General features: G+C 42.2%; 2 protein-coding genes across 4 annotated transcripts in view; one reads left to right on the top strand and one right to left on the bottom strand.

Moving 5' to 3' along the window:
- The window catches only part of dlgap3 (discs, large (Drosophila) homolog-associated protein 3), a 157,488-nt gene extending 146,422 nt beyond the window's left edge, over positions 1-11,066 (top strand). For 2 of the 3 annotated variants that reach the window (XM_065471157.1, XM_065471158.1), the window contains 7 exons: positions 1,141-1,679; positions 2,959-3,053; positions 4,030-4,249; positions 5,323-5,617; positions 5,706-5,797; positions 5,983-6,129; positions 6,761-11,066. In XM_065471157.1, the coding sequence (XP_065327229.1) occupies positions 1,141-1,679; positions 2,959-3,053; positions 4,030-4,249; positions 5,323-5,617; positions 5,706-5,797; positions 5,983-6,129; positions 6,761-7,078 (1,706 nt within the window). In that variant the 3' untranslated portion in view covers positions 7,079-11,066. Of the gene's footprint in view, positions 1-1,023; positions 1,036-1,140; positions 1,680-2,958; positions 3,054-4,029; positions 4,250-5,322; positions 5,618-5,705; positions 5,798-5,982; positions 6,130-6,760 lie in introns of all 3 variants that reach the window. The other variant, XM_065471159.1, reaches the window with a different exon arrangement.
- Positions 11,067-11,215: 149 nt separating this feature from the next.
- On the bottom strand, positions 11,216-19,465 carry LOC135933175 (tissue alpha-L-fucosidase-like). The gene is made up of 9 exons (XM_065471160.1): positions 18,908-19,465; positions 18,616-18,750; positions 18,080-18,217; positions 17,880-17,985; positions 17,512-17,712; positions 17,027-17,217; positions 16,508-16,607; positions 16,292-16,422; positions 11,216-11,458 (listed from the first exon to the last, which is right to left on the bottom strand). Exons 1-9 carry the CDS (start codon positions 19,246-19,248, stop codon positions 11,443-11,445), a joined length of 1,359 nt encoding a protein of 452 aa, XP_065327232.1. The 5' UTR covers positions 19,249-19,465; the 3' UTR covers positions 11,216-11,442.
- Between the last annotated feature and the right edge of the window lie 6,919 nt (positions 19,466-26,384).

Raw genomic sequence — 26,384 nt, forward strand, 5'->3', positions numbered from 1 at the left:
AACTTTATGACAGGCTGTGTGCATTTACGTTGACAAAAGCAAATTCACGCACACACACACACGTGCGCACACACTCATTGTACAGCTGCATCCATTTTTAATATACAGCCTTTTCTTTTCTTCGCTATTCTTTCAACCTCTAATGAGCTCTGTTTTTTACCCCTCTCCTCTGTGTTTGTGCGTACATATGCATGCCATAGGCTCAGCTGTGTGTGTGTGTGTGTGTCTATATTACATTTGTGCATGCTCTTTGTTCTCTGCCATCTCTGCCTTGCCTTTGTATCTCATCTCTCTCCGATCACCCTCCCCTGTCTGATTGCAGGTTTCACAGGCTCAGAAATAGGTACAGGAACCCATGTGATTATGATGATAGCTCAGTGTCTCCAGCTGCCTTTTTGTCTCTGTCTTTTGGTTTCACTCTTGATGATGTTTGCTTTGACAAGTCTTCCCAATAATGCTTAAGCCTAATATTCGGCTGTTTTTATTTGCCACAAAATCCATCCAGTGTTTCCTCTGAAGCCTCTGTAAAGTGTTATCCACTTTCAGCACAGACCCCTCCCCGGTACACCAAGTCACACAACAACACCCTGTATGCACACAGGGTGGGTTACAGCTTTGGAGTGAGCATCTTTGCACTCTGAAAATAAACTCTGTTCAAATATATATTTAAAGAAACTGTGAGTGAGACAGATCGTGCATGTCTTTCTGAAATATTGCTCTCAGGAAAATGCTTTGTCTTCTTAAGAGTTAAATTAGCTGCGGGGAAGAGATTTTTGCTTCGCTATCATGTCTGTCTTTTCCAGCGCATCCCTCCCTGCCACTCACTGAAATTTATACTAAAAGCTGTTTTTTAATGAAAAGAAGTTGCACTTTTGTATCTTTCCTCTTCCATCTTACACTGGCTGTAATTCTTAATGGCTTTATCGTTTTTCTCTCCTCCTTTTCATGTTTGTTTGCCTCTTTATGTCAACCGCTTTCCTATTTTTTTCACTCCTTAACTTTCCTGTCACATTCTCCTTCCAGTCTGTCCCTTTTGTAAGTATCCACCTCCCCCACTCCCTGTTGATATATTACCCATTTTGCTTTTAACAGCCCACTGTTCCTTTGTCTTCCTTTTCCCCTGCTCTTCTGACACTTCAGTCTTTCCTTATCGTAAAGGTGCTCCTCCTCCACTCCCACCCCGCATGTCGAAGTCTTCACTTTCGGTGCGAGCCCAGAGCAGCACAGAGTCCACCCAGGATGCCTACTTCCAGAGCAGCGGGCAGTTGGTCTCAAGCTCTGGTCCCGGACGCCCCAAGCAGCACAGCAACTCCGTGGACCTGGGTAACTCTGACGGGCCATCGGGCCGCACCTCCAGAGGAGGCTACTACACCGGCAGCGGACCCGGGCGTTCCCGACAGCACAGCAACTCCGCAGAGAGCCTGGACGGGGTGAGGGGCTCAAGAGAGCTGGTGCCCTATGGAGGGGGTCCTGGAGTCGGGGTGAGGGCCAAACACAGCAGCTCAGCTGACAGCCTTCTGGAGGGACCGCCGAGGCCAGCAAGAGAGAGGGACGGCAGAGTGGGAGGCAGTCTGGGGAAATCAGCCTCTCTGCCTCAGAACAGCATCATGCTGAGTAAAGCTGGAGGGCAGGACGAAGGGCGTGCTGTCAGAAAGTGGAGGCCGTCCATAGCTGTGCAGGTGAGAGGAAAACAAAAAAATATGCCTTTACTGTCTTCTGCCAGTTTTTTATTTTCATTTATTTAGATTAGGCTCTCTAAAAGATGATAGAAAATAATGAAAACTGCAAGTCTTCAAATTGCTTGTTTTGGTTAAACTGCATCCTTTGTCCACAAATCCAAATTTGATTTGCAGTGATACGAACTTCAGAAAGCACCAAATCCTCACATGTACCGAGCCCGAACAAGCAGATGCTTGGAATCTCTGATGAAGGCGCAGTAGTTTGCACAGTTAAAGGCTGTGAACTAATCACTGCACTCCAGCCCCCTCAGTTCTTCCCGAGGATGTTTGGTTTTTTGGCTTGGTGAATAACTTTACAGGCAAGCTTTACAGATGCTAATTTTCAACTCAGCTAGGCCAAGAGAAAAATGGTTTCAGCACCAATCGAAATACAGTCCATTTACACAAAGAACATGCATAATCCCTCAGCGTTAGTAGCTGCAAACCATTTTCTGCTCCATGTGAAGACTTTGTCGAGTTTTCCTGCGATCTAGGTGCAAAGCTTAGCTATTCAAAAGGCTATAGATCCATAATTAGCGTACAGAGCTATACTTTTATTAAATAGGGACATTCATCTCTGACATGTCTGCAGAGATGGTTAGTTATTTTTTAAGTCCCCTCTAAATGAATGAACAGAGCCTCAACACTAGTTTTCATACAGTAGTCACATGGACATAAAAATGGCCTGAATAGAATCACCAGTCAAACCTAATTAAACTCAAAAGTTTAAACACTTTTACCAAAGTCAGATAGCTTAAGTACTATTTCTACTACACAGTAGTATCCCATTATTATGATGTCATTACTAGCTCAATCCAGGATTGTAACACGATCGGTGTGTCTGGTCATCCTGTCAGAGCTCTCAATAAATGTCGTTACAAACTCTCAGGCATGGAATTGTGTCCTCCTGGGAACCAGCCTATCTACCCTACTAAGTCGTGATGTACTAAATAAAGGACATCCTGGACTTTCCATTGATATCTCATGTGTTTGGGTTGCCTCTTTTAGCACCAAAGAGGAAGGAAATCACAAATAAAGTTCAATGGGAAGATTCTTTTTTCTTGGTTCTCAGGAGGATATGAATCCAGATGAAACGGTTTTGAACCTCTGCTGTTCACATGCATCCATGCAACACAATGACTGCATTATATATTCCCTATATGTTCAGCAGGGCAGGGTGAGGTTTCCGATTTCATTCTCTCCACTCTGACTGTGGTGCTCGTGTCTTCCTCTGCTGCAGGTGGATAGCTCAGAGACCCTTTCAGACTCCGACACGGAGGGCAAAGCTCTGACCGAGGTCCACTCTGTAGGAGTCCAAGTGGAAGACGACAAAAGGTACCAGGAAAGTAAAAATCAAAGCGGCAGAAAAACTACTCATCTTTGAAATCCAGTCTAAACATGAGCTGTTTATTTTGCCTGACATTTAAGCTGCTTTCGTTATAAAAAGAAACAAACTTGCAAAATAAGACGTGTTTGTTTATCTCGCTAATTTATCTTTGCTCCAAAATATGTAGCTTCATCAAGAACTTTTGGTCTTTGCACAGTAATTTATGTGAATAATTTTCATTTACAATTTGAAAAAAAAGCCTTCATCTCCTGAGCGCCCAACAGAGCAGCCACCTATGGTTGATTTCTAGGCTAGATCCTATTATTTCATTTAACATTTCATCAGAGATCACAGCTTGAACTCGGCAACACTTTCTTCCAAGAATGTCTTGTTTTTCAGCCATTAGTGAGTGTAACCATGACTACTGCAAATCATACACTCTACATGACTTTCGCACGTGACTCAACCCATCTCCTAATTATATCCAGCTTTGCCTGCAGGTCAGATTTGCACGCATGCATGCAAACACTCGTGGCATCGCATACTTCCAAACCCCCGAGCGGTTTGTGATCATGCATCCCTTAACAACGTCCCCCCCTCACGCCCGCCACACCCGCTCGTCGAGCGCAACAGCGTGACATCGCAGAAAACAGCAGACTGATAACGGAAATCTGAGTCACCCCTCATCAGACAGGAAAGAAGGGTGAGGAGGAGGTGGGGTATAAACTTGTAATAGAGTTAACGATCATCGCCCAGTCCACCGACATGACATTTTGCCCACACTGGTGCGTCATATGCCAGAGGATTTAGCAGGTCTTATCATAACCAAGTGAGTAGTAGTGAGTGCAGTGACATGGCAGCCTTACTCAAAGAAGAACGTGCAGTTAATAGAAGCCAAAAAAAATAACACTATAAGAAAGCATTTGCATGTAGTTCTCCGTGTGACTCGATTTCTCTGGGACTGCATTGACTCCTGTCCTGCAGGAGAGCTCGTTTCAAGCGCTCCAACAGCGTGACGGCGAGCGTGCAGGCCGACCTGGACCCCGAGGGCTTCCCGGGATTGAGCATCGCTGTGCCGATGCAGGACAAAAGCCTCCAGTTTGGCTGCTCCTTCCAAAGGCACTCGTCTGAGCCTGAGTCCGCCAGCCAGTATACAGAGTGCCATCGCACCGTCCACACACAGGGACAGTGGGCCTACAAAGAGGTAGGAGTCCAGCAATTCTCCTGTAGGATCACAGGCAGCTGTTGAAGTTTTACAGAAACAATCAAATACGTAACATTTTGGCTTCGTTGATCTCTGAAGGAAAACTTTTGCCACTTTCACTTTAATGCTCCTCTGGGCTTCATTTAGACATAGTAAATGACAAAGTCCTTATATGTGCATGATTATTTTGATAGTGGCAACACTGACAGCAGGACGTGGGGACACCCAACATGTTTGCATGTCCTCGGGTTAATGGATAGAAATTCATGGCGTATTCGGTGTTTAATTAACTTGCAATCTTACAATTAAAAGACATTTTCTTCCTTATACAACATCTGAAAATCAACATTTTTTCTGAATATTTTGCAATCTGAACTACTCATTTGCTGGGAGACCTGACAGATCAGCCTTGGGGCTGAGAGTAATATAGACGGAGACAGCTGAAGACACCTGGAGGCAGGTTTTCTCTAGTCTTGTTAGATTTTATCCTGTCAAGGCTGAAATGTAATTTGCTCAAATACTGTATTTAGGTACAGCTCTGAGGTATCAGTACTGCACTTTCATCATTTTCCCCCTGTATAACACTTTATAGTTCCACTCATTTCTGAGGAAAGAGTTTGACAGCTTTAATTACTATGATTTATACACACAAAACATTAACTTTAGTATATTAACATTAGCTTTCAGGTAACTTTCTTGGTTATTAGCTTGGCTAATGTTACTGGAAGAGTACCCTGGGTCTTCTAGCTTGCACTTGTCAGCTTCCCTGCCTTTAGCAGCACATATCTTTTTCTCACTGGTACTGTCTGTAAAGTAAAAGCTTTAAATAGCAATGGGAGTGGAGCTGGCCGTGAGCATGTCCTTGTGTATTTGCATGGCAGAAGGATTTGCTTAAAAACAAACTATTCAGTAGTGCTATTCATGATTAAATATAAAAATCTCATTGGGTATATTTAAACTGGATCAAAAGTGGAGTGCACACTGCACATTTGTGGCATTAATACTAGTATAAATAGTGGCTGAGGTTCAGCAGTGGTTCGAAAACAGGCTTTTTTGTTCCTATGTTATCCCAGGACTTTATCCAGACTGGCTACACCACTGAGGCCTGTCAAGCTGACACTCGGCCCCACCAGCAACCGCACCTGCCTCCACGTTCCCACTCTCCTCTCCCCATTACCTCTGAGCGAGCTTGGGCGGGGACACCGTCCCTAGAGGGTCCCCGGAGCCTGCCCGACTCGGGCCGAGCCTCTCCCTGCATGAGAGATGGAGAGTTCTTCTTACGCCTCCTGCAGACAGAGGTGGAGAGGATGGAGGGCTGGTGCCAGAACATGGAGAGAGAAGCAGAGGAGAACGAACTTCCGGAGGAGAGTGAGTGCGAGAGGATGACTCGAGATGAAGATTAACAATGAATAATTCTTGGGTTTCTCAAACTACGTGTGTGCTCTTTCCCTCCTAGTTCTTGAACTGATTCGAAACGCAGTTGGCAGTGCCCAGATGCTCATGTCTCAGAAAGTCCAGCAGTTCTTCCGCCTCTGCCAACAGAGTGTGGTGAGTATGTGTGATTGCATGCAAAATCATGACATTACATATGGCGCATGATTTTTGCTGTGATTCGCTAAAGGGCTAGATTTGCTCGGCTGCAAACACTTCAACGGTGAAATTAGTCTGCAAATCCCTATGTAATGCTTTGCCACCCGTTACTTGTTAAGTCCTGTCTCCCCCCGCACACCCAGGACCCATCAGCCTACCCTCAGCCCACGTCTCAGGACCTGGCTGCCTTCTGGGACCTGCTCCAGCTCAATATAGAGGACGTCAGGGTCAAGTTTCAGGATCTCCAGAGGCTCAAGGACTCTGGTTGGAGGCTCCCGCCTGAAAAGAAGGTGAGAGACCCGGGGGTCCAAACCACCCTGGTTTCCCTTCACCACTCCCCCAGAGCTAAGATGGCAGTGTGCAGGCGAGTAGCGCAGATGGTTGTGCCCTCCAAGCCTTTGCAGGCTGTGAAAATGCAGAACAGCAAGAGGAACTGAGCTGAGCTGAGCTGCCCACAAGACTGTGAAATCCAAAATGTGCTAGAAGTCTTTTGCATTTAATGCAGCGTATTACATTATTTTCTATATAGGTTTGGCTACTCACTGATCAACATTATTCAGTCAACAACAAACTAACAATTGTTTCTCTTTTCTTCTTTTTCTTTGTGCATTACCTCTGTTTACCTTCTCCCATTTCATTGCCTTTTACTTCACCCAACGCCAACGCATGCTGAGATATTTTTTTGCTGATTTTATGTGCTTTGTCGTTATGTCTCGGTCCGTGATTCTTCCTCACTTGAATTTTTGCCCTTTATGTTGGATTTTCTTACCTTTTTGTTGGGTTTTCATCCTCCCTCTATCTCCTCTTGTTTTTGCATGGGATTCCTCCTACACAACCATACAAAACCATATTTTTTTCCCCCCTCACTTCCCAACTCGGTTAATCCACTGCCTGTTCACCTGATCACCACGACTGGGCTAGGAGGACAAGAAGCTTCCTCCACCCTTACCAAAGAAGCCAGCAGGTGGGGTGAGTGGCAGCCTCCGGGCTGATAGCGTTGGGGATGGGGTTGCTGGAGGTGGAGGAGGAGGTGGGTCAGGGGGCCTGGTGGTGCCTCGCGTCGGTGGGCACACCCTGCCCATCAGGGAGAAGTCAATGGACCTCGGGGACCGTCAGAGGACAGAAGCGAGGAGGCGGCTGCTGCAGACCCGGCGCACTGCCTCCTTCAGACAGAACTCGGCAACAGAGAGCGCCGACAGTATCGAGATCTACATCCCCGAAGCCCAGACTCGACTCTGAACACCGAGCTGAGGTGTTTCCCTCCCACCTTCTCACCCACCCTCACCCCCTGCAAAGCTGGCCCGCGCACCAATCTCAGTCTGTCTCCGAGCCCAGTTTTGGATCCGCACGCTGTTAATGCGCTACTCCCCTCTAGCATTTCCATCGAAATCAGTTATCATACTCATTAAACAAGCAATGACAGCCATCGTAGTGTCTTGAAATTTGGATATTTTACAGACACAGAGGCCTAAACGTGGAATGGTAGCTAGCTAGCAGACATTTTTAAGTCTTTTTTTTGTTGTTGTTTTTGATTAATATTATAGATGAAGACAAACAGCAGTCCACTTTTATAACCAACCGAGGTTCACGCAGTAGTAGCATGCCTGTGCGTGTTTACCGAGCACATCTCCATCACTGAAAAATCAAGGGCTTAAAAGATACAAGAACTCATACAGAATCTCCCTGTATGGATGCCGTGTGCAGTAAAACCTCATCCTTCTTTGTGAGGTTTCTTAATCACATACAAGATGTGTCCATTCGCTTGACTGATGCTACCGGTGTGGATGAACAAACATGGATGAATTCAGCATCGGTTCTAATGCCCTTAAAGTCAGATGGCTGGCAAACCCCAAAGAACATCCCTCCCAGTCGTTGTCAGCCAACTACAGCTTGCACCTTTCACCCAGGTGCCATCTGTCCCCGGCGGCACTCAGTCAGAGAGTATGAAATCACTTTAAGTTTCTCTCTTTCATTCCTCAAATCCCGTCTTTTCGTTTGACTACCCTCAGCATTCAGCAGTGAGGCTGTTTGAATGGGCAAGTGCTATTTGTACATAGATTGCACAGTCATGTTTGCCAGAAGGAGCTTTTGCAGTGTAGCATCACATCCTTGATGGCTAGAGAGCACTGCAGACATAAAATAAATAAAAAACTAGGGGAGAGAAGCCGTTTGCTTCTTATGTAGTCCTTCTGAAGTTTCAAGCATTCAGGGGTGGGGTTTCTGTGAGCTTTTAGGGGAGAATATATTTTCCAAGGCTTTTCAGGACTCTGCTGAGAAAGCCCCCTTTTTCACTGTGAGACTATAGCACCACCAAGTGGTTAAATGAGGACCCAAACTAATAACAATGGTCTGTAGGAAGTTCTCGCCACTTCAGTCAGGAATTAACAGACACCCCAATGAAACAGCCATGACAGAAGATTGGGTGGGGTGGGGCTCTTTTTGTTGTTGTTTTTCGTGCTTTTTTGCACTTAATCAGTGCTTTCCCTGGCGCGCAGTGCATTTTCTCTTCTCTTGGAAATTGTTTGAGTGGATTTCCCCCTACTGCTTAATTAAGAGGGCAGCGGATCGCAAAATAAAAGAACCTTCAAAGTCTTCAGCAGAATCTGCTTGCCTAACTTGAAGTGCCGTCCTCTCAATCTCACAGAGCCCTGATTACAAAGAAGGGATGATTTCTCTGAAGGGAAGAAAACAAAAAGGAGTGGTATTCAGTGAACAGCAGTGCCCTACGAAACCTCCCCAAAGAGACATCAAACACAGGAAACCACCGAGCTGCCAGACAGAGTCTGGCAACTGTGGTGAAATTAGCTAATACTTGATTGAGCGGACGTGTGCGTGCTTTGTTTCTCGTTATTTACTTCCTGAAATTCTCTTCTCTGTGGTCTCCGCTCTGCAAAGTGTAGCACGATTTGAAGAGTTTTTGAAGGGGGCCTCATTTGCAAATCTACTTCATAACAGATATTTCTGATACAAGTGTTTTGTATGGATGTTGCGCAGAAAAATGGCATGTGTGTGTGTGAATGCACTGGAATTAATGCTTACAAAGGGCTGCGAATCACAAGGGACATGTGACGAAGCCCGGCGAATACTAAAAAGTCCAAATCTGCCATTTTGACGATAGAAAAAAAAACAAACCCACACACACTTAAATTTGAAAAATCTTTTAGCATGACCTGTTTTTTCTTTTTTTCTAATATTTGGATGGAATGTGTTGGAAAAATGGGATATTTTATTGGGAGATGTATATTTTATAATATAATCCACATTTCTAGATTAGTAGAGATTATTGACTACAGTATATGTACGAATTTAAAAAAACAGCATATATCAAATGTGAAATTCTACAGTATTATTATGATAGATTATAGCATTGTGTGATACTACAGTTGTGTGGCATATCCAGACTCAGTACATGTGAAAAAGAATCTCAAACGAATATTATTATCTTCAGTGTGTGAGTCAGGTTCACAGGGTATAACTGGCAAGAGTGTTAATTGCCAAGTGTGAGCCTCCTTAGGCCTACTGTATATCTTCTTCTGTGGTTCTAATGACATATACTGCTGTATCCCCTTCCTGTATTTCCTCTTTAGAGCCAACTACATGTGCCTAACCAGCTATATGTGGAGGTTTCCTTTGAACACAGTTTACAGTATATAAAGAAATGTAAATAGAAAAGTATAAAATATACAGAGAATATTGGTAAAGAAACTCTTTTTACTGTACTGACATGCCATCTTTGATCTCCCCCACTTTCACTTGCAATACCCACACAAGACTGGCAAATTCTATTGATGTTAATACTGCATGCTTTATTACAGCTTCCTTTAGCAGAATCTAATGGGGTTTGTTTTTTTGACCGATAAAAGGAAAGCACTTTTTGTAGCCTTTTTTTGTGATTTCAAACAAAAACAAATTGGTAGGATTTTACACTGTCTTTGTACAACGATCACATCCTCGGAGGACACTGATGTCGACGTCCTTGAAAATCGCAGTCGATGTTTCGGTTCGACTCCGAGGCGATGCGCTTAACAGCCTCCATGTGAAACGGCCGATTTTATGTTTAATTTATTTGAAGGCGTGCGGTTCAGAGAGCGGCCTTTTTATCCCCATGATCCTCTCTCCCTGAAACTTGACAACATTTCAGCTGCGTTTTTGACCCAGCCCTCATGAAACAAAGCACAAAGACCTGCTTTATTACTGTAACTCCACTGTGAAGGACTCTTGACTCCACCCTCGCAATCCTCAAAGCTACATTCAGAGGGATGGCAAGGTCTTTCCATTATGAGTTGGCCTCGAGGGGCTCCAGGAATCTTTAAAGGCTTTGTTGGATATTTATCCACAGTAGCAACAACTACTCCTACTACTTTGTCTTCAGTTCTCGCTGACATTCTCCTCTATTGTTTATCATAATTTGAGGTGTTAGCCAGCCACCTTGCCTTGTGATAACAGGTCCACTGAAAACACACTTATGGTGGTTGTGATTTCCACAGTTTGCGTTCTTTACTGTATCTATTTGTTGTTCGATATCTGCACAGTACACTGGAGTTGTACAAACATGACCTGACCACTCACCGACACAACAGACAGACTGCTATATGAACCTTTTCACCTCTTTCTGTAAGTGCAAAAACCCCACGTGGACAGCCAGATGGATAAGCCAACTCTCAGTACCTCAGTTTCTAGCAGCAGTGTCTCCAATCCCCAACCCAGGCCTCTGTCCTCAGGGGATTCTCAACCAACAGACCCTGAACATACAGCGTCAGACCAGCCCTGCAGGAATGTTGTTAATATTCTCTGAAAGTGTGGAAATCACACGTCATTTGAGCCCAGATTCTCTTTCAGCCATTCTCCGAGACTGGAAAGCACAGCGCGGTAACGTGCAGGTGCTGGCGATGGAGGCGATCGTAGCCGATGTGCTACGTGTGTGCATTTGCTGTGTGCTGGGCATCTGCAACAGACTGAAGCTGGAGGGGTGTAGTAGCAGCAGATTTGAGTTTTAATTTTACATTTCTGTGAGACAGAGCTGCTCTGGAGGAAAAAGCTAAGTCACTGAATTAACCCTCATTACGAGAAGAGGGGGCAATTTTCTAAAAACATTTTGTTTGTGTCATTATTCTCAGCAATATTTAAAGGTGATCAAATGTGTGAAAAAAAAAACATTTTCAGACAATTATCAGCATTTGAATACTTTTAACCAACAGCAATAGGAAATATTTGCTTAGCATTAGCAGTGCTAGGATACAGGAGAGCAAATTGGAAACCATTGGAAATTAAGATCAGTGTGGAGAGATATGGAGGCTGTAACATTATTCAAACTCATACATCAAACTTAGCTTATTTAAAGAGGTGGGGGTTAATATATGTTTCCATGTTTTGGTCCTATATAAACTGTTACAGTGGTAAAAGGCTATACAAAACAAAAACTGAAATAAGCACTGGTTTCTGATGGTTTTTCTGTTCTTGGCTCCGTAGGATATAGAAGACATCAGGTATCCCTAATATGGCCATCTCAGGTGCACAGCTCGTGGCTGTGAGCACAGAAGCCCCACCCACCTTCAGTTCAACCCTTCTGTTTGCGAGAAAAGGCCAGTCAGAGGAAAGTTGGTTTATAGGAAGTTGAAGCTGAAACAAATGAGCAGACAGGTTGTATCAAGGCCCAATATTTCATCAAAAGATCAAAGCTATACTAGTAGAACTAAAATATACACATTTATTACATACAGAATTGTTTTTCAAATGTATATGTGGATCCAGCCTACTGAGACTGCTAGCAGTTACATATAAGCATGCTGGATTGCATCGATTCTTCTCACGTACTCGTGTTTAGCTGGAAATTTAAGTTCAGACTAAGGAATTAACAGAGGTGATTACAGTCTTAATACACTGAGCAACTATTCCTGAAAAGCTGAGTCCATATCTAATAAAAAAAATGTTTGCATTATCAAAAGGTCCTAAATGTTAAGCACGCTTCCTTAAATGTTCTTTGTTGCTTCCTTTCTGACTCCAGAGCAGCTCAGCGCCAAGCAGATGTTTAACTGAAACTCCAATGTGCCTTTAGCACTGAGGTGTACTTCTGTATGTGTGCGTATTAGCACTGTAATGTCGCTTTACAGTAGACTCGGCTAGCCATGCAGATCAGAGAAAACTGAGCAATTACTGTGTAATTAACAAAAATGATACCCTGCCACCGTCGTGTTTACAACAATGTAAATACCTGTTACCAACAGACGTTGCTCTTCTCAATATTACACATATTGTTATTACGTCATGATTATTAGTATGATTGCTGTCATTAAAATGGTTAATAGTTGCCATCCCTTCCATTATTACAAACGGTGTTGTCAGTCACAGCCATGGGGTAAACATTGTTCTATATTCAAGGATGAGTCTTGTGTACAATAACAAAACAAAAACTAGAAGAAAAAGTTTAATATCTAACGAGAAAGTAAATAAATCGCTGCTACTAAGGAGATGGAGTAGAGGAAGAGGAAACTGACAATAACTCTGGGAAGATATTTTTCTCTGGGATCACGGATGGACACTCCTGTGCGGGGTGAGATCACCAAAAGAAAAGTAAGCACTGAACAGGTGGAGCGAATAGAAGACCCAGACCTAAGACCTTCTTTCTCCGTGTGCTTTTACTCCACTCTGAACTCTTAGCGCTGCCACAACAGAGACGCAACACAGACTTCAAACTGATAAGACGCTCCACTCTCTGTGTTCTACTCTATAATGTAGCAAAAAACACAATAGCCCCCTCTTCTCCTTCTCTTTCATGTCTCACCACGATTTCTAAATCAGACGGGTTTGACACATTAAGCTTTTCTGTCTTTAAGCTCAGCTTTGTTGTCGTGCTTACTTGTTTTATACACGTTCAATTCAGTGCCAAGACAGTATATTGTACAGTTAAAACATTAAATGCTTTTGTTTTGCTTTATTTGGGGGGTTTTTTGTTTTTCATCCTATAAAGAAAAAGAATTGACTGGAGCATATAGCAATAGAGATGCCATAAAATATGAACTTTCACATTGCCACCAGTGAATACACAACGTGCATGAACACAGCGATCCGAACACATGCTGGATGGCGGTGGAGGACGATGCCCGGTGTACATCCTGATTCTGTTTGTTGTGTTGTGCTTCTCATTTTGTACATACGAATTGATTTTCTGGATCTCGTAATGACTCATGGGTCTGGATGTGTCGAAAGGAGCACGCCTGACAGCGCTGAAAGCCCAGAGAGATGGCACACTGTGACGTGGTTTACCCCAACACAGAATGTAACACTGTCAACGTTGTCGAAACATTTTCTAATGGCTAATATTATTACTATTAATATGATTATTATAAAGCTATTTTAGCGAGGTAAATGAGTGGGTGCTGCGTCTTCTTTGTGTGTGTTGATTTTTCTGATTAATGACCAAATAAGTAGGTGAGAATATATAAAGTGCATGTCACCCTAATCATATTTCATCGGCCCCAGCCTCACCCGCTTCAAGCCAGCAATGAAAGACAGGAAACAGTCTTCTGGCTTAAATGGATCTGCTAGGATTACAGGATAAGATTGATGCAACTCATCCAAAAAATCGAAATGTGAAAATGACATTGTGCCGTTTTACGGGCAATTATGACATGGTCTTGGCCTTCCCAGTTGCCATGCAACCAGTGGAGACTCCAAGTCACAGGCTGGTTTTGACATAAATAGTCTTTGACTCTTGGGTTAATCTGAAAGTCAGATGTCAGGAAGAGATCTGAATTTTTTTGCTGAATAAATTTGTGCAGTTTGTGACTATTGTAAGCAGGGAACCAACCAACAAAACATGGGTGGGGGTGTCTAACTTCTGAAAATGTGTGTCTTATATGGGAAAACTCCCAAAGAATTTTAGCAACAAGTTTTAAAAGAATCTGACATGAATACAAATGTGATAACAGGAGGATTAACCTCCTAGGACCTGGCGTCCACATATGTGGACATCACATTTTGGGTTATTTAGACCAAAATACTCAATTTTCCTCTACATGGGCCTGATATCCACTTACGAGGACATTATACTGCTACTGTTCTATCGAAATTTTAAACGAATATCCTCATATGTGGTTCTCATTTTTCTTAGAAACAAAAATCAGGTAAAAAAAAAAATCTGGTCATTCTTTGTTTTTACATTCATCGGGTCCCAAAATGCCCAAATATCAAAGAGAAATCAAAAATGCATGCCATGGAAGAGTTCGGGTCTTAGGAGGATTAATTGCCACTAATATATTTATATTTATATATACTGTATGTAAAAGACAAACGAAGCCGAGTAGCTCTTGGATCTGATGCCCATCTTCGAAGCAACCACTTCAAGAGGAAGTTTACAAGTTCATTACCAGTGTTGGTCAAGTTACTTGAAAATAGTAAGTAATTATTAGTTAGAAGTAATTACTGATTAATTCTCCAAGAGATTAATCTAGTTACTTTACTGATTACTTATTTTCATAAGTAATTAGTTACTTTATTACTTAGTTACCTGATAGACAACCTGAATACGTAATAAACAATAGGCCTTTCAGCCCAATTCAATTTTTTCTACATATTTCATCATATAAAATTGAATCAAATAAAAAAGTCTCTTTTTAAAAATTGTTTTATTAATTTTAATCTTTTAACTTTATTCATCAAGCAAAAATGAAATTATATGCAACATTCTCTGACTTGAAGAAATTTGTTTAGCATTCAAACCTATTATCTGTATATTCCAGCATATAAAATAAAATAATGTTTTGTGTTTACATTCACTCTTTCAAATAGATGCAAGTAAAACACAGCAAAAAATAAATAAAATCAAAGATTCAGCGGCACTAAGTCCTATCGTTCTCAGCAGGAGTGGGGCCGGTGTAGGTTTGCCCGGTGCCACAGCGGTCATATCAGTGGGGGGATCCGGGGCTTTCTCTATGAATTTCACATTCCTGTGGTGGCTTGCTAGATGCTTGTTCAGATTTGAAGTTTAATTTTTTGCTGTAGAAAGAAGTGTACAGCGGACACTAATGTTTTTGTCACTTTTTATGGAATAAAACTCAAAGTAATGTCAGTACATCCATGCTCTAAACGCTGCATGGTTGTACTCTCTCTCCCGCACTCCATATTATCCTTGTTGATCTGGGAAAGTAACAGTAATCTAATTACTTTTTCACAATATTAATCCCTTACTTTACTCGTTCCTTGAAAAAGTAATCTGATTACAGTAACACATTACTGCCCATCTCTGTTCATTACACACGGTCGCAATAGTCTCGGCAGTGATGTGATTTCCCTTTGTGGGACTATACCAGTAAGGTGAAGTGGAAATGGAATACATTTTCTGAGCTTTTTAGTAGTTTTAGATGTTTTTAAAAAAAAACAACAGCTTTTTTCATTATAAATATTTCAGACTAAACTCAAGGGTAAATCACTTTATAGATTCACATCTTTTTGCAGCATTGATGTTTTAACCTCGACAGCACACAGCTAAAATGCAAAGTAGAGGTCAATGATAAGGATTCTCCAAACCAATTTTCCATTTTTCTCACGTCCGTCACTGCCTGGAAGGATTTACAATAGAAATTCTAAGTAGACCAGATAAACCTATTAAGAAAGCATAAAGGAGAGGACAAAAACAATTTAACGCTGGCATTCTCTGTCAAATGCTCAGTCCCTCTGGCCATTCATTTCTCAGTTAAGTGGAAAGTCAGACTGACACATTCAGGGGACATCTTTGTCAATTCGGACAGCCTAGGAATTAAAAGCAGTCAGTGGTTACTTATATATGAATAAGGACCTCCTGTGGCACTTCAGGGGTTAGAACATCAATGCAGTCATCCATTAGTACAGATGTCATAACATTATCATGCCCCGCAGGTTTGTTACTGTCAACTGAGGCACTGATGTATTAAAAAAGATTGAAGGAGGCTAAAATAACCATTTATGCTTTAGCAAATGCTAAAATACCTGCTTGCTGACTGACCCTGCATTGGAAGCTTAATAATAACAGAACAATTAGAAGATGAATCAAGTTATCTTTTATTCCACCAATTTCAAAAGGAGGCAAGTAGAAAAAATAAGTGCTTCTTATATAATCTGCTGATTTTCAAAACAAACCGCTGGCATAATGAATCATTTCTGAAACGGCACTTAGCCGAGCAACTGCAAGAAAAGCTCCACAAGCTCAACAGCAGAATCCCGTTTTCATTCATAAACACGCTCGCATGAAAAAACAAACACAACTGAGACAGTGACAGTAAATCTTTAAGCCTTCAGAGCGTCAAAGCAATCACAGAGGAGGAGTGTTTCATTCTTTCACTTTGGAAATGATACAAACTCATTACACGGGTATTTTCCCTTCAAGACAGACTGTGAGTTTCCCCATTAATCTAAAATCATTAAAACCTGAGTCGAGTCACTTGAAATAATTCAACATTTTGGGCGTTCGTAGCTTACTGCACTAAGTCCAGTTCAAGCGTCCATGCCTGAGCAGGAGTGTAAGGCAGCTCTGGCAAAAGGACAACAAGGCCACCACCGGGGTTGACTGGGGCCCAAGATAAAGGTGTGGGATTCCCCACCAAGAACACCTGGTCAAGAGATAAAAACAGATCAATAAAAATTAGTTCATGTTTTCCAACTCTGAGTACGACATGGACAGCATTGTTTCTTTACCTGTGTGATGGCTGAAGTTTTGGGTGCCAGCAGTTTCACTGTGCTCATCGGGGGTTTGGCTGTTAGGATGGCATAGACTGTCAACCCCTTAGATGTATACCTAGAACAGTGAAAACCATTACAGAGTTTTTTTTCTGCATACAAAAATACCAGCACCAAACAAAGGAAAAATCACCAGGACTGGTGGACCAAGCAAGGTAGCACAGACTCATTGCCTAACTAGATCAATACAGGCGATCATAGCAAGCTTTATTATGCACTTTACTCTGAAAATTCTCAGCTTCCCCACATCGAAACAAACACCATGCTATTTAACATATGTGTTGCCAAGTACAACAGTACACATCCTGTCTGTATGTGCCCGTAACCTGCATTAATCCTCAGAGCCGATTAGCTCCCCCACTGCACTAAAACTCTCATACAGTTGACAGATTGTTGATAGACTCATCTTGAATCTAGAGAGTCAAGAAAATACAGTGAAAGTGATGTGATCTGAGTCACATCTCCCTTTTTTCTTACCAAACTGGTACAGTGGTGTTTTCTGACTGCACCCTCCAGGGTTTGGAAGAGTAAATGGCCTGCCCGTTGACCTCCAGCCAGTCTCCAACACCTCTTAGCCTCTCCTCAAACAAAGGGGGGATCATCCCGTCAGGTGTGGGACCCACATTCAGAAGGTAGTTACCCCCAAAAGCCACAGTGCGGACCAGATCCTGCAACAAAGCAACAGCAGACAAAAGAGGAAGCAGGCAATAAAACAGTGTTACAGTCCAGATGAGCAAAAGATGACCGATCCATTATGGCCTAACCATCAGAAACAAACAGAACAAAAGGACAACACACTTGGCTTGGATTAATTGATTAAATACAGCCATTATGATTACAAAAGTATTTCCTGAAGGCTGCATGCACAAGCAATGATTAAATGTATTCTATAATAGCCATATACAAATAAAAACAACCTTAACTTTAAATGTAGAACCTAATATCTGTGTGCATATCCTCACCTCGATAATCGCAGCCAATGGCAAAAGTTCGTTCATCTTCATGTTTCGACGGTAACCCCAGGAAAGAGTATCCACAGATGTGCATTTCTCCCACTTGTGTGTGGGCAGCTGGCCCGGCGTGTACTTGTCCTCGCAGTTGTAGTAGCCGCCATGTTTACAGGCACAGCCAGCTCCCCATCGGTCATTAGTCACAACGATATCCTAAGAAAAGGAAAGAGGCAATTATGAGGACTACTTTTGCTACCTGCAGTTCAATACACCACAGCTAAAATCCATTAAGCACAGGGGATGTCTGGTTTGCAGCATCTGAACTTTCAAAATAAAAGCAAGTGCACCATCTATGACTACCTTGTCATAAAGACACTCACTTTAACCGGGCTGTCGTTGTAGAGCCAGGCCAAGAATTCGGTAGAGTTCCAGTAGGTGTCAGGTGCTTCCCAGTCTCCGTCAGACCAGATGACTTCAGGTCGATACCTCCAAGGCAACAGGAGAGCAAAGGTTTAAATATACTGCTGGCATACATGTATAAAGTGCGATCAGCTGACGCAATATTTTAAGCACCACAGACCTTACAACCATGTTATAAAGCTCTGGAAGTAGTTTCTGCAGCACAAACTCCTGCGTTTTGAAGCCATTCTTCTTGTCAATGAGATAGAGAGGGTGAAACCACTCATACAAGGAATTGTAGAGTCCATAGTGCAGTGACCTAAGAGGGGAAATTACAGACATTTATTTAAAAAAGGCAATACATGCAATTTAAATGACATCACTTGGGAACACATCTGATCTAACCAACTATTACAACTGATACACATGGCCGCAACATTATTAATGATTCATCTTAACCCAACAATCACCTGGTGGTAAAGAAGTTTACGACAAGCAAGTTCCACAAATATGAAGCTTTAAAGCTTTTCTGCATCGTTAATGACACTCGACTGACACGTGAAGAGCTCTGTACAGGCTGATTGATATGAAAATACAGGAAGCTCTGTAGGAGGAAGGCAGTGGGTTAAAACTGACTGGCATTCTCTGCATATCAGTGTCAGCCCATCTGTCAACAATAACCACCTGTTTTTTAGCATCGTAACTTAAGTTTTTCACCTGTTGCGCACTGCCTCTGCCAGGTCTCCCACCAGGTCCCTGTGAGGACCAGTATCAACAGAATTCCAGTTCCATGAGTTTGGAGACTCCCAGTTAGTAAAGCCTTCGTGGTGTTTGGCAGTCAGGACCACATACCTGCATTGACGAGGGTGTGCAAGTAACACAGGGTACATGTACTGTGTAATAATAATAATAATAATAATAATAACAATGTAGTAATAATGTAATAATGTGTGTACTGAGAGAAGGTGAGGGTCAAAAAGACGATACAATATTACAGAGAAACACTCACTTTGCACCAGAAGCTTTGAAAATATCCGCCCACTCATCCGGATTGAAGAACTGTGCGTGAAACTGACGAGCAAACTCTGGGTAGGTGAAGCCCGGTGGGTAGTTCTGGGACATGTAGTTCACATATTTCTGGTCCGGGGGCTGCTGGCCCTGCCAGTGCCACCAGAACCACTCGCTGCCAAAGCCGGGCACAGAAAACACGCCCCAGTGGATGAAAATTCCCAGTTTGGCTTCGTCGTACCATGAGGGCAACGGCCTGGCGTCCAGGCTCGTCCAGTCTGGGGTGTAGCGAGCCGCAGTTTGAGAAACAAGAGCAACGACAACAACAAACACGGTTAGCATGATGACAGACAGGTGAGCTTCCCCGCAAACTGCAGCTGCTCAAATGAGGATGCTGAAGGAGCGTCACATTTACAGTTCCCCTGACTGTGTGTCCAGAAACGGAACAACACAAAGTATCACTGCACAAAGTCCAAATGTCCCACAGGCAGCTCGGTAATACAACGACGTTTTAGTTCCTTTCCGCTAAACTGTGCCAGTTTCATTTCCGTCATATGACTCGGAGCCACTATCACGTGGTTGAGTTTTTCTTGGTTTTTTTTTGTTACAACTTTATTGAAACAGATGGCCAGAACAAAAAGACACCTGCACGTGTAAAAATAAAGAAATACGTAATTAATATACCTTGTCTGCTTTATAATCAGATTACTGTTATTTTACTTGGGTATTTGTGCAGTATTTTTTCTTGGTAATATTAAATCATATATTTTTTTAATTAAAGAAATCTAAGAATATCTTGACTTATTCTTAATCAGGAAATTGCAGAAAGGCAATTCTTTTATTTTTGTGTTATTTTTCGTCAGTAATTTTGATTTAATGTAGTGTGTGTATATGTATTCATGTATTAATTTATTTAATGTTTTCATAAAAAGTGCTTTAAAAATAACGTTCTGGGCGAAGAGTTTTCAGTGGTCACTCCTCCAAGTGACTTCAGTCTCTGTCTGCAATAACAATAACGGCTCATAACCATCATTAATAATCTTCAAATTGTTTTTAACCAGTGTGTACTGAAACCAGCAAAGTGAATCAGTCGTGAGCCATCATTATTCCTGTGTTCTCGATATGAGTGGTGCTGTATTGATGGCTCTAGTTTTGCCAAAAAACAAAAACAAAAAACCCCCCACAAAAAACAAACAAACAAACAAACAAAAAAAAACCAGGTCACGATCAAGATAACATTATAAACTGTATTTTATAGACAGACCACCTGACAGATGTTAAGGTAAGGGACAAATAAAAGTATCCAACATCTGGAGGCAGATTTCTTTTAATGGTTTTGAAGATGACTGACTTATCTGAGGAAGATGTTCTCTGCACATCTGATTACAAAGAAATAAAAATCCTGATCTGGCCCCAAAACAAAGTGGTTTTGCAAGTCATAAAAACTTAATAATAAACTCGAGGAAACATATTTCTAAGGCATATTTTCTTTAATTAATAACGAACTGCTCTACAGTGGACAGTTTTCTTTTGGAATACTGGGATGTCGAATGGGAATAATGCAGTTCTTTACTACCACATTCATGTCTCCAAGTCATTCTCATTACTACGCACAAGCTCCGTCGTGGAGGACTCGATCTTTGGCTCCTGTTGCACCTCACACTTTATGTCCGTCGAGGTGTCCGTGTGTTCTTGGCCGGATGTGTACTCGGCCAAAGCTTCCAGCCCTGCCGCGATGAGGACGTCCTCTCCCTGTGTCTTGCGGCTGTAACCCAGCCTCTTCAGGGTCCGCCGGGCAGTTGCGAGTGAGATGGGCTTCTCCACCCCGCTGCTGTTGTACATGGCATGGATCTCCTCAATCGTAGCCTCGCTGTTGGCTTCCACCAGCCTTTCCAGTCTCTTCTCTCCGTTGTCGTCCACGAGCCGCTTCCTTCCACACGGTCCCCGCTGACTGAACCTTTTCTGCCTCTGGCACCATTCCCTGTAAACTCGAGACACCGCAGTCTTTGAAAAACCCAACAGGTTCACTGTTTGCGAGATGCTGAGCCCGCCGTCTCGGGCTCCCACTATCATACCCCGCTGAAACTCACTTAAATCCCGAGACTTGCCCATGGTGCACAAACGGTGAGAAGCGCTGCAGATAGAAATACTCATTCTACTTCGGTGGTTTTCGGTACATTAGGCTGGAATGAAGGCTTATTGTCGCCCTCCTGAGTTGCATTGGTGATTTTTCGATTTTTGCTCTTAAAATATGCATAAAGTCCCCCGGAAAATCAGCTATGCAGCCATACTACCACCAGGCCCACCACTAAAACTAACTCATGTGTTCATACACACACACTTGTAAACTAAAATCAGCAGAACTTTAAAAAGCTCATCAGACTCGTCCTGAATTAATGAGAGACAGTGATCACAAATTAATCCACTAATTCACAAGATGATTTTATGACAAATCATCTCTCCCATTCAACATTATCATCTTCATCAGAAAGGTGGTTTATACTAGCTGTGACCTAGAGGATTCTGCAAATCGTCATAATTTTATGTCTTTATGCATCACCCAGCAACTTTTGCTGTGTAAGAGTTATCTTTAAAAGTTATGTATTATTTCAGTTGCAACTCTGTATTTTTGTAGTTGTTTTAAGAACAAACTACAAGTGGATAGGTAAAAACAGATGGTAAATGGTAAATATTTGTATAGCGCTTTACTTAGTCCCTATGGACCCCAAAGTGCTTTACACTACATTCAGTCAGTGTGTGAATGGGTAAAAGTAATAAATAAAATCGTCATCCATACTTTTATTTTCCCTTCCAGTTTTTCCTAAATGAAGCCACGTAAAACACCCTGAAAACTTTCACATGCTTACTGGGTCTAATTCCCTGTTTACAGCCTGGCCTCCTATACTGTCACAGGTCATAACTACTGTCCCATTTCCAGCTTTCCATTTATCTCTGAGATTCTGGAGCATGCCTTGCAGCATCACAGGTCCAGGCTTACTTAATTAATAATAACTTTAAGAGCCATTCAGACACAGCGGGAAAATAGCTTTTGTGAAAGTCACCAGGGACCTCGTCCTTGCATCACATGCATATCCTTGACCTCCGTTCTGCTTTCGATTCCATCTGTCATCTTCTGTTATTACAACTGGCCAGCACTGGAATCAAGGACACAGCACTAAAACGGTTTACATCATACATAGCTGACAGAAAGCAATTTGTTCAAGGCTAGACTCCCCACTAAATATCAGCCCTTTACAGATGGAGTCCAACAGGGATCAATGCTAGAACTCGCACTGTTTATAATTTAGCTCCTTCCTCTTAGATATTTCCTCTGTCTCTCTGGTTAATCTGCTCCAAATAATTTAGAATTCAGCAGCACCAGGTCCATAAGTCTAGAAAACTATCACATGCCTGTAAAAACAATTCACTCATTTTACCCTGAATAATACAGACCTGTGTATTCTGGTTATTACAGCCTTAATACTGCTATACAATTACATGCAAGGTGGTGGCTAAGGAAATGGTGACACAAACTAAAGAGACTGCAGTCTGAGAAGAATTTCTATGTTTCCTATGTGTAGATTTAAGGAGGCCTCTACGTGCTTTTAACATTTATTGTCCGATATATGGATCAAACGACTTTGTGCGAATCCACAAATTTCACATAGCTATCTACACCCCAAAGGGAACTTTCAGTCAGTGACCTGAGGAAGAGAGTGGGGTCCAACAAATCCAGTTTGCTTTGTAATAAACTGCTCATCCAGGTCCCATCACAGGAATTAGCCATATATTACAGAGTAATGGCTAATTAGACTTTAGCCATTATATAATGTATTTTGTGCATTAAATACGTAACCAAATAGTCTGTAGAAAGAAAAAAAGCAGATGTTTACAGACAGACAGCATGCTGGCACAGATTTGAGCTGACTAACCACTAGAGTGCGCCACAGACTAGTTTTGCACTTGTTGCATATCTTTGTCAACTAGGTCAATTTATATCACAATATTAACAAGTGACTCCTGGACTGTGAAAAAAAACTACACGTAATCATAAATGAGATGATGAAGAGGCATCTGGGAAATGTCCAGTTTTACACCACATGTATTGCACTGATACCTCGAGTGGCCCCTTTATACCCAAAAAACTTTCAGTACGCAAATTTGCTTTTTCTTCCTTTTGGACAAAGCAAAATGTTTAAGTAAACACTGTCTGTCCTCTGCAAGCTCAGGAATCCCACCCTGACAGTCATGTTTTTCTTATGTACAAAATACACAGAAAATCATTTTCCTTTTTTTCAGCTGTGCAATTATAGAAAATTCAGGAAAGAAAAGACTACAGTGATGATTTAAAGCAACCATTCCTAAAATTAAGAGTGCTGTGGTCCAACTTAGAAAACAGAAGATCCCATGGGACCCACCTAATCTTAAATCTTCACTCTAATCAACATACAAGAGAAAGTGATGCATTTCCTTGAGAATTTAATTCCAAAAAGATAAACAACACAGGGGATTGGCTATAAATCTCTAATGCAACGCAGTCATATGCAAACTTCAATACAAGAGCTGTAAATTTAGGTCAAAGTAATGAATAATATCACAAACTAACCACCTCCTGTTTGAATTCATTTTTACATAAATAAATACATTTAGATAAAGATGTAATTGTACACACTTGTGAGTAATCACCCTGATGGGAACTGCAGCTGTAACACAAATCTTCTTAGGACAGATTTGTGACAGCATCTTGCATAAGGGCGACGAAACTGTTCACAGACAAACATGCAAACATACACCAAAGTACAACCCCAAGAGTGGATGACTCCAGATGGCAGGTTGGGGGGGGAAAAGTGTTTAATGTTAAACTCCAGGTTGATTAACTTTTGTTTTCAGTTCCAGGGACAGTAATCAGAGTTAGCTCGATCAGCTGTGTGTAAGGACGGATTGAAGAGGTGCTGTGGCTGAGTTCTGTAAATTGTTATGAATGAAAAAGAACAAACAAGAAAGACCACTTAAAATATTTTTATTATAGCAAACTTCCCTGATATGCCTCAGGGTGCTCACGTTACAGCTGCAGTGAACGAACTGGGCTGTGGATTACCTCAGTCCAAGTTTAATCTAAGTTAAGTAAGTTAAAATGCAATAAAGCACACGGCTCCTTCTGATTTGTTAGTTCTTTGAAAGCTTTAAATAAATAGCACCACTTTAAATCATATTTGGCATTTGCAGAGACTTTTCCCATAAGCCACTGCTTATATTAATTTTTATAGTTGATTGAAATGGTGTTTGCTCTAGTAATGATAGTGCAAACCCTGACAGCGATCGCCTTATTTCAAATGTGAAAATGTCCATGGTTCAGGAGACTGCAATAACAATGATTGATTAGATCGACTGTTATAGTCTTCAAATTGTTTGTTGACCAGTGGGTACTTAAACAAGCAGAGTGAGTCATTTGGTGATCCTTCTCTCATCCTGTACTCTTAGTATGAGTTGTTACCGACAGCCAGGTAGTTTAGACTTTAACAGCATGAATCAAAACTCCTTTGTTCCTCTGTGGAGACTTTTAAAGGTTAGCCTAAAATGTGCCGAGGCTACACGGCACTCTGAGCGATGCCTGCTGTTAATAAATGTGTCTGTACCTGCTGGTGCTGTGTTTATGGGTCTAGTTTTCTACAGTCCAGGTCAAATTTCACCATGGGGAAAATAAAGCATCTATCTTTAATATATTAATGGTTATTTTGGCGTTTTGAATTTTAAAATTTTTATTATAACATCCACGTTTCTGTTTCGTATAGACAGAATATCTGACAACTGTTAAGATAAGGGTCCAACATCTGGATGCATTTTTCTTGTTAATGGTTTTGAAAGTGACTAAATTCGCTGAGGAAGATGTTGTTTGCGCATCTGATTACACCGAAATAAAACTCCTGATCCGGCGAGAAAAACAAAGGTGTATATTTTGTAAGACATCGGAATAAACTGGGGGGAAAGGCGTTTAAAGAACAGCTCTACAGTGGGCAACTCTGGAAATATCGCGACATCAGAATGGTTTAATCCAGTTCTTTACTACTACATTCATGTCTCCAAGTCATTCTCGTTACTGCGCACAAGCTCCGTCGTGGAGGACTCGATCTTTGGCTCCTGTTGCACCTCACACTTTATGTCCGTCGAGGTGTCCGTGTGTTCTTGGCCGGATGTGTACTCGGCTAAAGCTTCCAGCCCTGCCGCGATGAGGACGTCCTCTCCCTGTGTCTTGCGGCTGTAACCCAGCCTCTTCAGGGTCCGCTGGGCAGTCCTCAGTGAGATGGGTTTCTCCACCCCGCTGCTGTTGTACAAGGCATGGATCTCCTCAATCGTAGCCTGGTTGTTAGCCTCCACGATCCTTTCCAGTCTCTTCTCTCCGTTCTCGTCGACGAGCCGCTTCCTCCCGCTAGCTCCGCGGTCGCTGGAGGTTTTCTGCTTCTGACACCATTCCCTGTGAACGCGGGACACCGCGGTCCTTGAACAGCCCAGCAGGTTCGCTGTCTGTGAGATGCTACACCCGGCGTTTCGGGCTCCCACTATCATACCCCGCTGAAACTCACTTAAATCGCGCGACTTGCCCATGAATCCCCTCTTCTTCACACTACCCAGGGGTAAATGTGTGAAACCATGGATATTTCCGATGCCAAAAACCAAAACATTCTTCTTCTTTTGTCGTATATCCGGCAAACTAGATGCATTACAGTCGCATTGCTGCCCTCCAGAGGTAATTTGAAGAATTGCAACGAAAAAACCCCTGAATCAAATGAATGACTTGCTACCAGGCCTTTGCCAAACTTCATGGCATGCTGAAGAGGTAATCAAACCATTTGATTCAGCTGTGTTGAAGTAGGGATGCATCTAAAAGCTGCAGGACAGTAGCTCTCGAGGACTGGGATTGGGCACCCCGTTGTACAGGTTGGGTACTCAGAGGGACTGGGGAGCCGGATTTAAATGCAAGCGTACAAAATGAGCAACATTTGAGAACCGTTTTTATTTTTAGGCGTTTTCCATTGTGGAGGATGAACGGTTTCAAACTTGTCCCGGCTATAAACCTCATGTGTCCTTCCTAGTAGTAGCAAGTGCATAAAAATACTGAAAAAGACTGCATTTACGGTTCAGTATTGAATATTACATAAAATAAACTATATACAAACTGTCTATGAATGGCAGAGATGCAGAAATGTGTGCATGTAGCACAGAGGCTCATGGCTCATTGTCTGAATGTCTAAATGAGTCTCACAGGCCTGAATGTATGCTTGAAGCCATTTATAATCCCTAAGCTGTTTGTCTTAAGTTGTCACCACAATGAAGCACAAGCAGAAATATTGGATTTTTAGCTGTATTTTCAGAAGTTTTACAGGTTTTCCTACTGATAAAAACCTCCCTTGTGGCCATTCATACTACACAAAGTAACTAAGCAATAAACAATTAACCCGTTGAATCCCAACGATCTCGGT

The sequence above is a fragment of the Pelmatolapia mariae genome, linkage group LG22 (assembly GCF_036321145.2).
Source record: "Pelmatolapia mariae isolate MD_Pm_ZW linkage group LG22, Pm_UMD_F_2, whole genome shotgun sequence".
Lineage (NCBI taxonomy): Eukaryota > Metazoa > Chordata > Actinopteri > Cichliformes > Cichlidae > Pelmatolapia > Pelmatolapia mariae.